Here is a 13,759-nt window from a genome sequence, read left to right as displayed (position 1 = left end):
TCAATCCCGCGCTGTGGTTGGCCAGTTTCCTCATGTAGGGTTTTACAGGCGCCATTAAATTGTAAAATATTTTAGCTCTTAATTTGTGGAATTAAAAGCCTTTAGCTATTAGAAGGTAAAGGGATTAATGCTTAATCCTTTTAGCTCTTAATTCGTGCTTTATACAGCATCAACTTTATTGCCTAAAGGCCAGAGCTGCGAATAATGCGTACCCAAGTCTCTTGAAATCAGTTCGTTACATGAAAATTTTCTTTGTTGTACGGAAATTATTTTCAATGTAATGACCAAGGGGAAATCAAAAAAGTTCACTACATAGAAAATTTTGCTATATGGAAATTCATTAAAGAGAGGTCAGACTGTACTTTTATATACTAGCAGCCTTTAGATAGCACCTCTTTGATCTGTTGATTGTTGATTCTGAAAATGCACCAATTTGTTAAAACCCCAGTGTGGTCTTTGTGGCTGTTACCATACTCTGTACATAAGAACGGGCAAACATTCTTCTCCAGTGAGACACTAAAAATGTAATTATGAAATATATAATTCTAATTTCTTTAAAATTTTCTATAATCAACTGTTTATAAGATATCCAGTGGCATCATAAAAAAAATAAGGTCACTGAGACATTCTTTAATCTTAGAAGTTAATTGTGAAAATTGTATCATTCTTGTTATTTTACAGAAGAAATGCATATTATGACATCTAAGGAAAAAGAAAAAGAGAAGGATACAGCAGAAAAAATGAAAGAAGCTTTAGAACAACAAATTGAGAAACATCGTGATACACACCAGAAACAATTATCTACACTAAGAGATGAAATTGCAGAGAAACAAACTCTTATTGATCATCTAAAAGAGTATGTATGTCTTACTATAACTTCCCAGCTTTTTTGAGCTTATTAGCTATTATGTGGGGAGGGGGAAATAAATATTAAAAACTAATATTGTTATATTACTATGGGGCAAGTAACAATAAATTGCATCTTACTATGCACATATTTATGAATGTGTGATATGTCTTATGAAATATGCTTTCAGCAGAATTCTCTGAACAAAATATTTTTACAGTCAGTCCTTGTATAACACATGTTTACACTATACGAATTTGAGCATACACGATTTATAAATAGGGGAACGATATTGGGTATAACACAAACCGAATTCGCTTATGCACAATTCGCCTTTGTGTTTACAAGAAATGGCAGTCGAATGCGGAATCACCCCAACTGAACACAACACGATAGCAATGAAGAGAAGATTCTGAAAATGTATTTATGTTTTTTATATCAGTGAAGGGGAAACACATTTCACTTAATAACGTAAAAACCCACACAATTCCAGCTATTGGTATTATCGCAAATGCAATTAGATAGAGTTTACTACCAGTTTATAACAGATTCCACTAGCAGAAGCGCAACTGGAAATTGTTTTATGGTAGTGATCTCCAGAAATGTGCTTTAGTAAAATGTGAGCTAGTGAGGTGTTAATGAGTCTCTGCCTTTACGGTGTTGTTTATTCAGTTGCGCAGCTTTGTTTATGTGTATCAAGTGTGCCTCCTCATTTTGTAATTGTGCTTTATTCCCTAAAAATGAGTAAAATACTTAAAGGGTATAAAAAGGAAGTGTCCTGATGAAAACACTACAGATTCAGAGAGTAAAGAAAAGCAATATTGATAGACAGAGGCAGACTGGGTCAAAAATTCTTACCCGGGAAAATTTATAGCGGCCTCATACTAGCGGTTATGGCCAAAATCACACTTCTGGCCCACTGGGGTTTTGCCGGTAAGGCTTATGGCCAGTCCGCCTCTTTTAGAGAAAAAAATATGAAATTGTGAAACACTTGGAGCGAAATGAAAGAACATGTAATATTGTACGTACTACAGGCCTAAATGAGGCAACGCCCAGAATTAGAAAGAATGCACAGAAAATAAAAACAACTTTCATAGCAGGAACAACTCAAAGTGTAATAAAATCCATTAGATCAAGACAAAGAATTCGAAGAGATGGAACCGCTGTCATCTGTTTGGATAGAAAATCAAACAAAGAACAAGTTTGCTTACAATAGAAGCAAAGGCATTAGCAATATTTTATTATGTAATAGTCATAATAAAATACATAAGTATTTTATTATGATTATTTATTGTGTTTGGTAACAATTTGGTTACAATTGTGTGTTCAGTCTTGGGTGGTCGGCACCTAACCTTATTTTTCCAATTGGGCCTGTTATTTATATTGCACGAGGGTTTCTAGGAACACAACTATCGTGCTATACAAGGACTGACTGTACTACTTTTTTTTTATGGGATTACCTACAGTACTTAGTACCATGCCCGGATTGAAGGTTGACATTAGACTTGAACTTCTGTAGATTGTAATTTTCAGAATATGCGTATTAAGCAAGGTTGTTCCAGAAAACAGAAGTTGAATAAATAAATGAGAAAGTAGAAAAGCTGATTCTGTGAGTTGGAAGTTGACCAACAAAAGGATACTCACTGGTTGTGGCATGTGTTCAGACTGGTTTGGAAGAGAGAGTGGGAATTATAGAAAAGGCATGCAGCAGAAACACAATGTCTATGAGAGAGTGAGAGTGAAGACACTGTCCTCTTTTGTATGAAATCTAGAAGCCTGAGACAGGTTTTAGGGGCACTGCCCCAGATATGGAAAAAATATTAGCATTAGCATTAGCATTAGTAGAGGCATTTGATGCAAGAAAGCAAGCTTATGCAGCATCAGCCAAAAAAAAAAAAAAAAAAAACCCACTTCCACTTCACCCCTCTGTTCGTTCAAAATACCTGTCCAGCTGAGCCTTAAACTTATTTAGGCTATCAACCTCCACCACAAGGGATGGCAGTCTGTTCCACCAACCAACCACCCGCTGGCTAAAGGCAAATTTCCGCACGTCTATCCTACCATATTCTATGGTATGTTTGTGGTTTTGCAATTTGTACAGAGTGAAGAGCTATTTGAAAGAAAAGTAATATTGACAGCAAAACAGAAAACCGAATTTTTTAGCACATTACAAATATTGCAGAGGAAGCAATATTTGTGATGTGCTTATGCCAAGAGAGATTAGAAGGCATGGTAATCCTCAATAGTTATGATATGACCTTGCCTGGAAATCAATGTAATTGAAGATAAGCATAGGAGCAGAAAAATCCTTTATGTGGACAGACAAGACAGGACTGAGTTTTAGAAGAATTGAAATTGGAATTGAAAATAAGTTGTCTTTGCCCCACTGGAGATCAGCATTTAAGGTATTGGTAGTGGATATTCGAGAAGTTGAAACTGTTTATGCAGGGCAGGGTTTCTCAAACTTGAAGGTGGAATGGAATGTGCTACCATCAACAAAACTATGGATATTATTTCTGGTCAGTGGAAGAAGGTCATTAATACACAAGAGGAAAAGAGTGGGAGAAAGAACTGAACCTTGAAGAACACCAGCATTAGTAGAAAAGTTAGAAGACAGAGAGCCATCTACCATCACCTGAAGTGAGCAGTCAGAGAGAAAACTGGATACCCAATTGCAAAAAAAAAAAAAAAAAAAGTTGGTAAACTATAAGATGGAAGCATGTTTAGAAGACGTTTATGCCAAACATGATCAAAAGCCTTTTAAATGTCAAAAGCAACTGCTTGAGTTTCACCAAACTTTTTCTATAGGTGGGTAACGTGAGCCAGAATATCACCGGTAGAGCGAAACTGATGGAATCCATTCTGGCGATTGTTGGTCAAATTGAATGTTTCGAGATAGTTTCAGTTGAGAGTTAATTGAATTCTCCATTACTTTAGAAAGAGTAGAAGTAAGTGCAATGAGACAGTATTTGGATGGGAAGGATTTGTCACCCTTTTTAGGAACTGGTTGGATATAAGCAAATTTCCAAGCAGAAGGAAAAACACCTTTGGACTAAGGGGGAAAAAAAAAAAAAAAAAAAAAGGTCACATAGAACAGGAGTAAGTTCAGGAGCACAGGTTTTAAGAACTAGTCGAGATATATCATCATGACCTGGAGCTTTCTTAGCATCAAGATTGATCAAAATCCTTCTGATGGAAGGCCACAAGAGGAGTGAATGGCTTGTACTGGGAATGGTTGGAGGCAGTTTACTAAGGTCATCAATACAAGAGTTGAAAATAAAATAGGATGCTAGTAGGTCAGCTTTATCTTTGGCTAAAGTAGCAATAAAACCATCTGGTTTTGACAGAGGTGGGAACACAAATGGGCAAAAGTTGCGCCAGTATCTTTAGCAAGAGACCAGAATGCTCGGCTACCATTTGGACAAGAAACAAGTTTTATACTCTTAGCCTATTTGAAATCTAGTTTGGACTGATAACTGCTGTATAACTGTCGTGAGTTTTGCTGCCGGCAGAAATGGACCTGGAGATTTAGAAACAAGCCAATTATGATATGCAACATTCTTCTCTTGAACAGCCTTAGCACATTTATTGGAAAACCATGGTTTAGATAAAGGATGAGATTTTAAGGTGGAATGTGGAATAAAGGATTCCATCCCTTCAAAAATAATTTCACTGACACGACCTGAGCAAATGTTGACGTCGAAAGATTTGAAACAGTAATCTGACCAAGGAAATGAAGAAAAGAAATCTCGCAGATCATCCCATTTTGCATACTCTTGTAATGCCGAACAACACGAGGTTGAGAATGGCCACGAGAGAGAGGCTCCATTGGAGAAGAGCCCATCACCAGTTTGTGATCTGAGGTGCCTAGATGACCATTTACCTCGCCTGTATACTTAGAAGGGTTGTTTGTGAGAAAATGATCAATCACATTTTCTCCATGCTTACAATTATCTAGTATTCTTGTAGGTAAATGAATAATCTGTGTGAGCTCATTAGTAATTGCAGTAGCCTCAGCATCTTGACCAGCTGAGTCTGTGTGGCTAGAAAACAGAAGCCAGCTGGAGTTGTGAACATTAAAATCACCAAAGAAAATTATCCCACTGTTAGGAAACTTGTACTGGAGGAAGTCAGAGTTTTAAGTGATTAGTGGAGTTGGGAGAATGATAGAGGGGAAACAGATGAAATTGACAGACTGTGGTAGAGAGATTTTAAGCCAGAGAAGATCCCAAATTACTGTCTCTGACAGAGAATATCAGAAAGGACATAGGCACTAGTACCACTTCTGAAGCGAAAGGAATTATACAGCGAATAATTCAGACAACTGAGATGGGCAGTTGTTGAATCAACTGATAATTGGGATTCTTTAGAATAATTACGTGAGGTTTGGCTGTCTGTAAGTGGAAATGGACAGCATTGAGATTAGAACTCAGACCAAATATATTTGGTCTGAGTGTTTGGGAGGTTTAGATTTTTTTTTTGCAGATAAGTTTGTTCTATTATTTTGTTAATTCATGGTGTGTTCAGAAGTAAGAAAAGGTGGCAAGAACATGATGTACAAAGTAATGAAATTTTCAGGTATGGCATACACATTGCAAGAATATATCCAGCCTTTTGATATAACATTGTCGTGACAATGCCCCCATGACACACTACTCAGACTCCCTCCAGTCACTATCTGGCAGATTAGAGGTAGCGAGATTATTCACTAGTGGATCCGGAAGCCTCCTAGAGTGTTTCCAATAGGTTTGGTGTTCAGGGGACTATCTAGTGGCTGGCCTGCAAACACAGTTTCTGTGTTGTACCCTCGAAATGTAAGGAAGATTAGATCTTGCCATGATGTCCATCATAACCTCAAAAGACTTTAACCATACTGCATGATGGAAGAGATTTGTATTCGTTATTTGTAAAACTGAAAAATAGTTGAACTTTATTAACTTTTACTTAACCTTACATTTTTGAACATGTTATAATAAAAATGTCTAATGAAATAATTGTCTCATTTTTCAGTTCCTTCAAAGCAGTTATAAGTATTAATATTATGTACAAGTTTATAATGCACATTACGCAAATTTGGTCCCCGTTTTAAGTGGAATTTTCTGGAATCAGTTATCCTCGAATAACAAGGACCCCCTGTAATATGTTTAATAATAAAATGTTTAATAGTTTCCCTTTTTTTTATATTGCCTCTGTATATATTTGTTTTATTTATTTATAGTTTATTTCTAAACAATTTTTATTCAATTTTTTTTCCCCCTTTCATGCATTGTTATTCTACCTGTTGATAGTCTTACCCCATTATATATGATATCCATGATTGTTGGGTTATTTTTTTTCTGTCTTCACCAAATCATCCATAATTATTAGAATAAAGTGGCTCACTTTCCTTCTGAATTCCAGCATTTTTGTTGTGTAATCATTTTGCTTATGCATTTTTGTTGCATAAGTCTCAGTGCAAACTTTGAACAGTTTATCAAATTTCGGTGACAGCATTCTGTGAACTATAAAAATACACAAACTGTTTTCATCCTATGTGGGTAAATATACTAGCATAGTATTCAATTTTATGAATTTGAGTGTTTGCAGAGCTTCAAATGATATACCAAAAACTAGTGTTGTACATTTTTCCAAGAACATTTCCTTCACCAGGCTTACTGACCAAAATGTATTTAAAATATTTTTTAATGGATATAGAGGAAGCACTATCTTGTTTTTTCTGGTCATCTAGTGTTATTTTTACCCATAATCAAGGAAGTGCGATCTGTGACTTTGCTGTTTAAAAAGAAAAAGACAACTGCTAATTGTTTTTGTAGTAATAGTAGTAGCCAGTAAAAAAAAAAACCATAGTATACACACTGTTCACAGACAAAATTTAAATCAAGTTCTTTAATCCTGTTTGTTTGAATATTTACATAGGAACTTCATTATTTAATAGCACTCTACTGATTTTCTCATATTTGGATTGGACCATTTGCATACTTTAGTATACCTGTATATCCTACCTTATCAGATTTGTGTAATTATTTTGGTTAGTAAACATTGATTCTAATGATTATCTTCACTATAGATGCAAAATTTTGTTTCATAGTCAGGCTATTTTATTAACTTTTGCAGTACTAACCAGAAATTATCACTTGCACAAGAACGTCTTCAACAAGAATATGAAAAATTAAAGTTAGAAGAACAAGAAAAAAGTCAGAAACTACAAGAATTAATGTAAGTACAGCATTTTGATTAAAACTTTTGATTACAGTTGAGTAAAACTAGCTTTATGCGACTGGTAAATTATTGAAGCAGGACACTTCATATATATTAAGACAATGCAGTATGATACCCATCTGGAATGTAATACAGAAGAACAAGAAAAAAGTCAAACTATAAGAAACTAAAATAACAAATATTCAAAGAAAATAAATAGTACAATACATTAAAATCATATATATATATAGATAAAACATATAATTCAAGTTTCCTATGTCCACACTACAGTCATGTGCACCATTTCTTGCATAATTACAAAAAATATATTTTATACATCCTCTAACTTGGCAGTATTATGAAAAAGGGGACGTCTGCTGAGGTGTTCTAATAAACTGAAGTTTATTGAAGTGTTGTTCATAAAACTTCTCTTTAGGAACTGTTATTGCCTGTTGGGCAGTTGTTTTATCTGCAAACTGTGCAGTAGCACTGCTCAGCCGTGCTGTTTTCAGCGTGGTTTTGGTTTCCAATCATTTCTGGAAACTAACGCTAAACTACAAATAAACAATACATAGTTTATGTATTGTTTATGTGAATTCTGGTGCTTAGCTCTAGTTTTAACAGCTCCAATTCAGAGTGATAAGTGGAGGATATATATATATATATATATATATATATATATATATATATATATATATGTATGTGTATTAAGCGAAGAATTATTTGTAAATATTAACATAGAGATTGGGGATACATTTGCACATCTCCAGTGCGTGGGAACCTCCCCTGAGTCCAAGGATGCTCTCATAATTATGGCTAAGGGTTTGCTTAGTTTCTTTGCCGCCTCCTTTAATATAACTGGATAGATCCCATCCACCCCAGGTGCTCTTTTTACGTTTAACTTCAACAATTTCTCTTCCACTTTGCTCTCAGTTATTACAAAATCATTAAGTATCTTGCTACAATTTGATAACCTTCTGCCATTTTCAAACCTTAATAATTCCTCACGTGTGAATGTAGATGCAAAATACTCAATCAGTTTGTTTGCTATCTGAGCAGGATCATCAACAGTCGAACCATCGATGTCAAGTGGACCAATCAGATTCATCCCCTTCCTTTTAGAGTTTATATAAGTAAAGAAATCCTTGCTGTTTTTCTTAGCATCTTTTTCCAAGGATTTCTCGTAATCTGCCTTCGCCTGCCGAACCTCCTTTGTGATTAACAGATTAACTTATATCTGCCATAGGCAACTCCACGGGGTTTGGTGTTAGGTCCACTGTTGTTTTGTATATTTATCAATGATATTGATGAAGGTATATCAGGCTTAATGTCGAAGTTTGCAGATGATACAAAGGTTGGCAGGGTTGTTAATGACAGTAATGGCAGTGTGCCACTGCAACAGGATCTAGATAATTTGGGCAGATTGGCTAAGAAGTGGCAACTGAAGTTTAACCTTGACAAATGCAAAGTGCTGCATATAGGTAGAAGTAACCCCAGAGAAACGTACCAACTGTGTGGTACTACACTTAAGGTGGTAGAAAATGAAAAAGACCTGGGAGAAATTGTGCAGGCAGTTTTCTGAACAATGCAGACAGGCTGCCAGGGGTTTTGTCAGTGATATATAGGAATTTTGCTAGCAGGGAAAAGGAGGTGATTATCCCTCTGTATAAGGCAATGGTCAGGCCACGCCTTGAGTACTGCGTACAGGTCTGGAGGCCTCATTTTAGAAAGGATGTAGATTTACTTGAGCGTGTACAGAGAAGGGCAACAAGATTGGTGAGGGGAATGAAGGGATCCTCTTACCAAGAGAGGCTTAAGTTCTGCAAATTGCAGTGGCTGGAGACTAGGCAGCTGCGCAGTGATCTGATTGAGGTATATAAGGCCTTGAATGGGTTGAGCACGCTGAATTCTGATGGGATCCTTCCACTTGTTCAGATTATGAACCTAAGGGGGCATAAATTCAAATTAAGAAAAGACAGATGTAGAATAGATGAGCGGAAATTTGCCTTTAGCCAGTGGGTGGTTAATTGCTGGAACAAACTTCCATCTGTCATTGTGGAAGTTGATAGGTTGAATAAATTCAAGGAGAAACTGGACAGGCATTTGGAGGGAATGGTGTGATTTTTTTGGCTGATGCTGCATAAGCTCATACATTTGCTTTCTTGCATCACATGCCACTACTACTAGATCAGCACCGATTAATGCCATCTAAGTGAAAGGTGTGCATTACATCGGTCTGTATTGATATGTTCTAGATATGATAGAATATGGTAGAGTAAAAATTTATCGGATTGGCAATGAGGTAGCAGGTTGAGTGAGATTAGGTGCAGTCTGCGAAAGACCTGTGCATCAAAAACGCCCAAGTAACGTGCAAAGGCCGAACGCTGGCACGGTGGCAAAAACCTAGAAGTACAATATTTAATATAAAGTGAGAGTAAAACCAAAATGAGATAAAACGTAAAGCAAAAAGGCAAAAAAAAAGATAGTAGTGGTAGTAGCATAAATAGAAATATGATAGAGCACAAAATATATAAAATAAAATAATAAGGCAAAATTATAAAAGTTATAAAATGTATTAATTATGGGTTAGTAGATATATTGAAAGGGACTTTATCTAGGGCTAACCCTCTCAATATATCGGCCCATAACTAACGTGGCTATCTGTTTCTGTTGTCAACTGCCCGCAAAACTAGGTTCAAATATATATAAGATAGTAATAATGTAGTACCATGGTGAATCAAGAAATTTAGCAGTATTATAAAATAAGGGCTGAAAGCTGATAATAAGCAAAATGTAGTAAGTAAAGTAATTTGGAAGTAATATGATATCATGGCCTAATGCTGGTAATAAGTAGATTTTGATTAGTAGTTTACGGGCGAGATGACTGTTAGCCCAACAGATAGTATAGTAGCATATAATAGAGCAAGAGTTCCATCCACTGTAGTTACATTTTTATATTATCTATGTAGAATAGGCAGCATGGGCTAAAGGAAGGAGAATGGAAATAGGATAAGGAATAGCAAGAGTACCTCAATCCCCCTCAAATTGCTCTAATAGTTCATGAGGTATGAAAGAGTAGGGTTATATAGTATATGGCTAAAAGTATAGAAAAAGGGAAGAATACAATTGTATGTGGGAAGAAACTGGGAGCGTAACTTCCCGTCCCTTAAAGAAAGGGATCCTGGTTTATGGTAAGTATCACATCGTATAAGATGTAGGAGATATATTGTAACAGAAGATAGGAAACTGAAGATATAATAAAGACTTAGCATAATGTAGATACGATGGACCAAATGGTTGATATATTATATATATATATATATATATATATATATATATATATATATATATAGAACAGATTCCTGGTGAAAAATATAAGTAAGTATGCTTACCACCGGTGAACGTGAAGATAGAAAGACCGAGAAGTGGAGCACATATATTATTTATCCGATGCTGGTAGATGTGGGCGCCCTCTGGGTTTGGGGGTTAGTGAAATAAAATCAGAAACCAAGCCAAAAAACGATGCCAAAAAACCATAGTGCCCTCTGGAATCTTGGTGTAAGAACTAGCAAATTATATATATAATTGTATATATGATTTACTTGTAACAGGCGGCGGTGCAAATGCAGAACGGCAGATGGTACTCTGGAGAATAGTGCATATGGCAAAAAGCAAAATAGTGATATAAAGAAAAATAAATAAATAATAGAGAAGTAAAGAAATATGAAGAAATAAAGAAATTTATTCCTACCCATGGAGCAAATATAGGTACTACTTTTTCAATGAGTGTAAGCTATATGTGGCATGCCCCATGGGTAGTGCCTACTATGTACATATATAGACAAGCCCCGTGAAGGTGAACAAGTCAATGATATCGAACACTCGGTATAAGTCTATCTTGTTGCTAGAACTTTGTCTGCAATAATATATGGGTTGAGGCTATTGCTATGTTTTTTGTTGATGGCTATCAGTATAGCTTTATGTAGGTTACGTGTTATAAAGTAGTATGGGAATCCATTCTTAATTAATTTGGATTTGAAATCGATGAGTGTGTCTATTATGTGATCTTCTTTATTGCATATGTTAATCCTTCTGATGCTTTGGGCCACTATGATGTTACTATGAATGCGTTTGGAGATATTTGAGTTCCAGTTGGTTAAGTCTATGGATTTGAAAGGAAAATCGTTACTTTTGTCATATAGTTTGATGTGTAGGTCTAGGTCTAAATAGGATGCTTTTTTGGAGGTATGTGTGTTGGTGCATTGTAGTACTAATTCGGGAGGGTATATAGTACCAGCTTCGGTGAGGAAGTTGGGTCTATTGATCACGATTAGATTGTCTATATATCTGTATAGTTTTAGATCTTTATTAAAATTGCGTTCAAAGTGGTGAAGGTATACGTTGGCTATGAGGCTGGAGCTACAGGCACCCATAGCTATACCTTTTTTTTGCCTGTATATGTTATTACCATTAAATATGTAGTTATTGAGAATGCATGCGCTTATAAGGTCGTTCTAGTATTGTTGTTTGTATGGTAGAATATTTTTATATTGTATGTAGTAGTCGTTTAGTACATTTTTAAAACTATTGTGGGGGATACTAGTGAATAGATTCTTGAAATCGTATGTATTTATATGTTCTATTGTATATTTATTCGTGTTTAAGTGGTTTAATATAGGGCTATTGTTGAGAATGATATTAGAATTAGTTATATGTCCGAATATGGTGCTAAGTATATGTAACAGTTTTTGGTGTGGGATTTTTGCGTAGCTGTCTTTACATGAGGTGATAAATCTGAAACCTATTGGGTATTTGTGGAATTTAGGTATGCAGTATAGATAGGGGAATTTGGTGTTTATGTTGGTTAAATTTAACTTTTTATGAATGGCCAAAATTTTCTTTGTGATAGTATTGCGGTTGTAGGTTATTCGTTTGTATGTGGGGCTGTTATTTAGTTCATTTAATAGTGTAGTTGTGTAAAATTTTTTACATATAAAGCTGTAGTTGTTGGTGGCTTTGTCTATTGTGGTTATGATGAATCTTTTATGTAGCTTAGTTAATTGTTGCTTAATAGTGGTTAGATCGAAATATTTGGTGGGTATTTATTTGTAGTGAGTTGAAAATATCTGTTTTTCGATAGCTTGGTATGTACGTGTTAGCCAGATGTGGAATGCCTCTATAGGTATATGGTGTTTATATGATAATTTTAAGCAAAACCGCATTAGATTGTCGTGTAATTATTTATTAATCTTTTAAGATTTGATAATTGAGAGCTATTAAAGTGCTCCATAATTCCTATATTCTATTATATTATATTGTAGATGGTAGATGACTTTCATCAACCAGTGAAATACCACCACTTTGCTTATTGGAGGCTTGAAGTGGTGAAACCCATGTTTAGTCTCTAGAGCAAAGTTTCCGGCACCCCCCCTCCCCCCATACTTCTCCAACCCATGCATGGTACTAAGTACTATAGGTTTTGATACCTTTCGTGTTTGGGGTTTTCATAAAAAAAAAATAATAAATAAATCAACAGGGATTACCTTTATTTTAGATACAGGAAGCTTCTTTTCCAACTCTCCTAGTCCAACTCGCTAATAATTCTTGAGGATGGCGATATCAATTTTGCAAAACAGGTGGGACATCTTCCCCACTGTCAGAACCGTAGTGTTCAGACCGTGCGGTCTCAACAATGAGGGCTCAAGACTTCTGTCTTCAAACACCATACCTCTGGCAGCAAGGAAACCATTATTTGGATTGGCATAAAATTAGATTTTTTAAGGTCTAAACTGTTTAATAAATATGGGCCGATTATTTCTTTTGGTCCTGTAGCTGGACTTTAGAGTTAAATTTAGGGGTCTAATAAAATTGAATGTGGGGGGGAGATTATTCTCTACATTCCTTAAGTCGGACTAGAACTTTTCGGGCGTTATGTTCACAGGAATAGAGCAACTCACAGAAAACAGGACCAAAAGAAATAATCGGTCCATATTTATTAAACAGTTTAGACCTTCAAAAATCTAATTTTATGCCAATCCAAGTAATGGTTTCCTTGCTGCCAGAGGTATGGTGTTTGAAGACAGAAGTCTTGAGCGCTCATTGTTGAGACTGCACGGTCTGAACGCTACGGTTCTGACAGTGGGGAAGATGTCCCACCTGTTTTGCAAAATTGATATCGCCATCCTCAAGAATTATTAGCGAGTTGGATTAGGAGAGTTGGAAAAGAAGCTTCCTGTATCTAAAATAAAGGTAATCCCTGTTGATTTGTAATTAATCTTTTTAATGTTGCTGATGGTAGTGGGTCTAAATTTGAAACCGTAAGATAGCAATTCGCGTAAATGTGGGTGATCTATGATACTGAGATCTCCCATGATGATATGTTTGTGGTGCTTATCCACGTAAGTACTATACTGATGTAAATGACAAAAACATTTGGCCTCAGTATCACTTTTATCTAAATTACAGGCAGTCTGCTTGTAGTTGCAAATGGTAAGTCCGAATGGTTTGTTGTAATAGAACCTGGTGCAAATGTGTGCGTTGTTAATAGGAAAATCACCTTTGTATATATTGATGAGTTTGTTTAAGAAGATATAGTCCATTGTAGCGTTACTGAATTTGACACTAATATATTCGTTGGTGGCCGTAGTGTTTTACCAATCAAGAATTTAAAGATGTCCTTAAGTAGGTAGTTCAGGTGCGAGTTGTTGTGGTTAT

The 13,759-nt window shown here is 35.6% G+C and overlaps 1 protein-coding gene across 2 annotated transcripts in view; it reads left to right on the top strand.

The window, feature by feature from the left end:
- The window catches only part of LOC150079406 (kinesin heavy chain-like), a 429,176-nt gene that overhangs the window by 288,989 nt on the left and 126,428 nt on the right, over positions 1-13,759 (top strand). For both annotated transcript variants that reach the window (XM_090383638.1, XM_090383639.1), the window contains exons 18-19: positions 682-856; positions 6,962-7,063. In XM_090383638.1, coding sequence (XP_090239764.1) covers positions 682-856; positions 6,962-7,063 — 277 coding nt within the window. The remainder of the gene's footprint in view (positions 1-681; positions 857-6,961; positions 7,064-13,759) is intronic.

The sequence above is a fragment of the Mastigoproctus giganteus genome, chromosome 10, assembly GCF_048544385.1.
Source record: "Mastigoproctus giganteus isolate SK-2022 chromosome 10, ASM4854438v1, whole genome shotgun sequence".
Taxonomy (NCBI): Eukaryota; Metazoa; Arthropoda; class Arachnida; order Uropygi; family Thelyphonidae; genus Mastigoproctus; species Mastigoproctus giganteus.
Note: the sequence above shows the minus strand (reverse complement) of the source record. Positions and strands in the feature narration are given on the sequence as shown.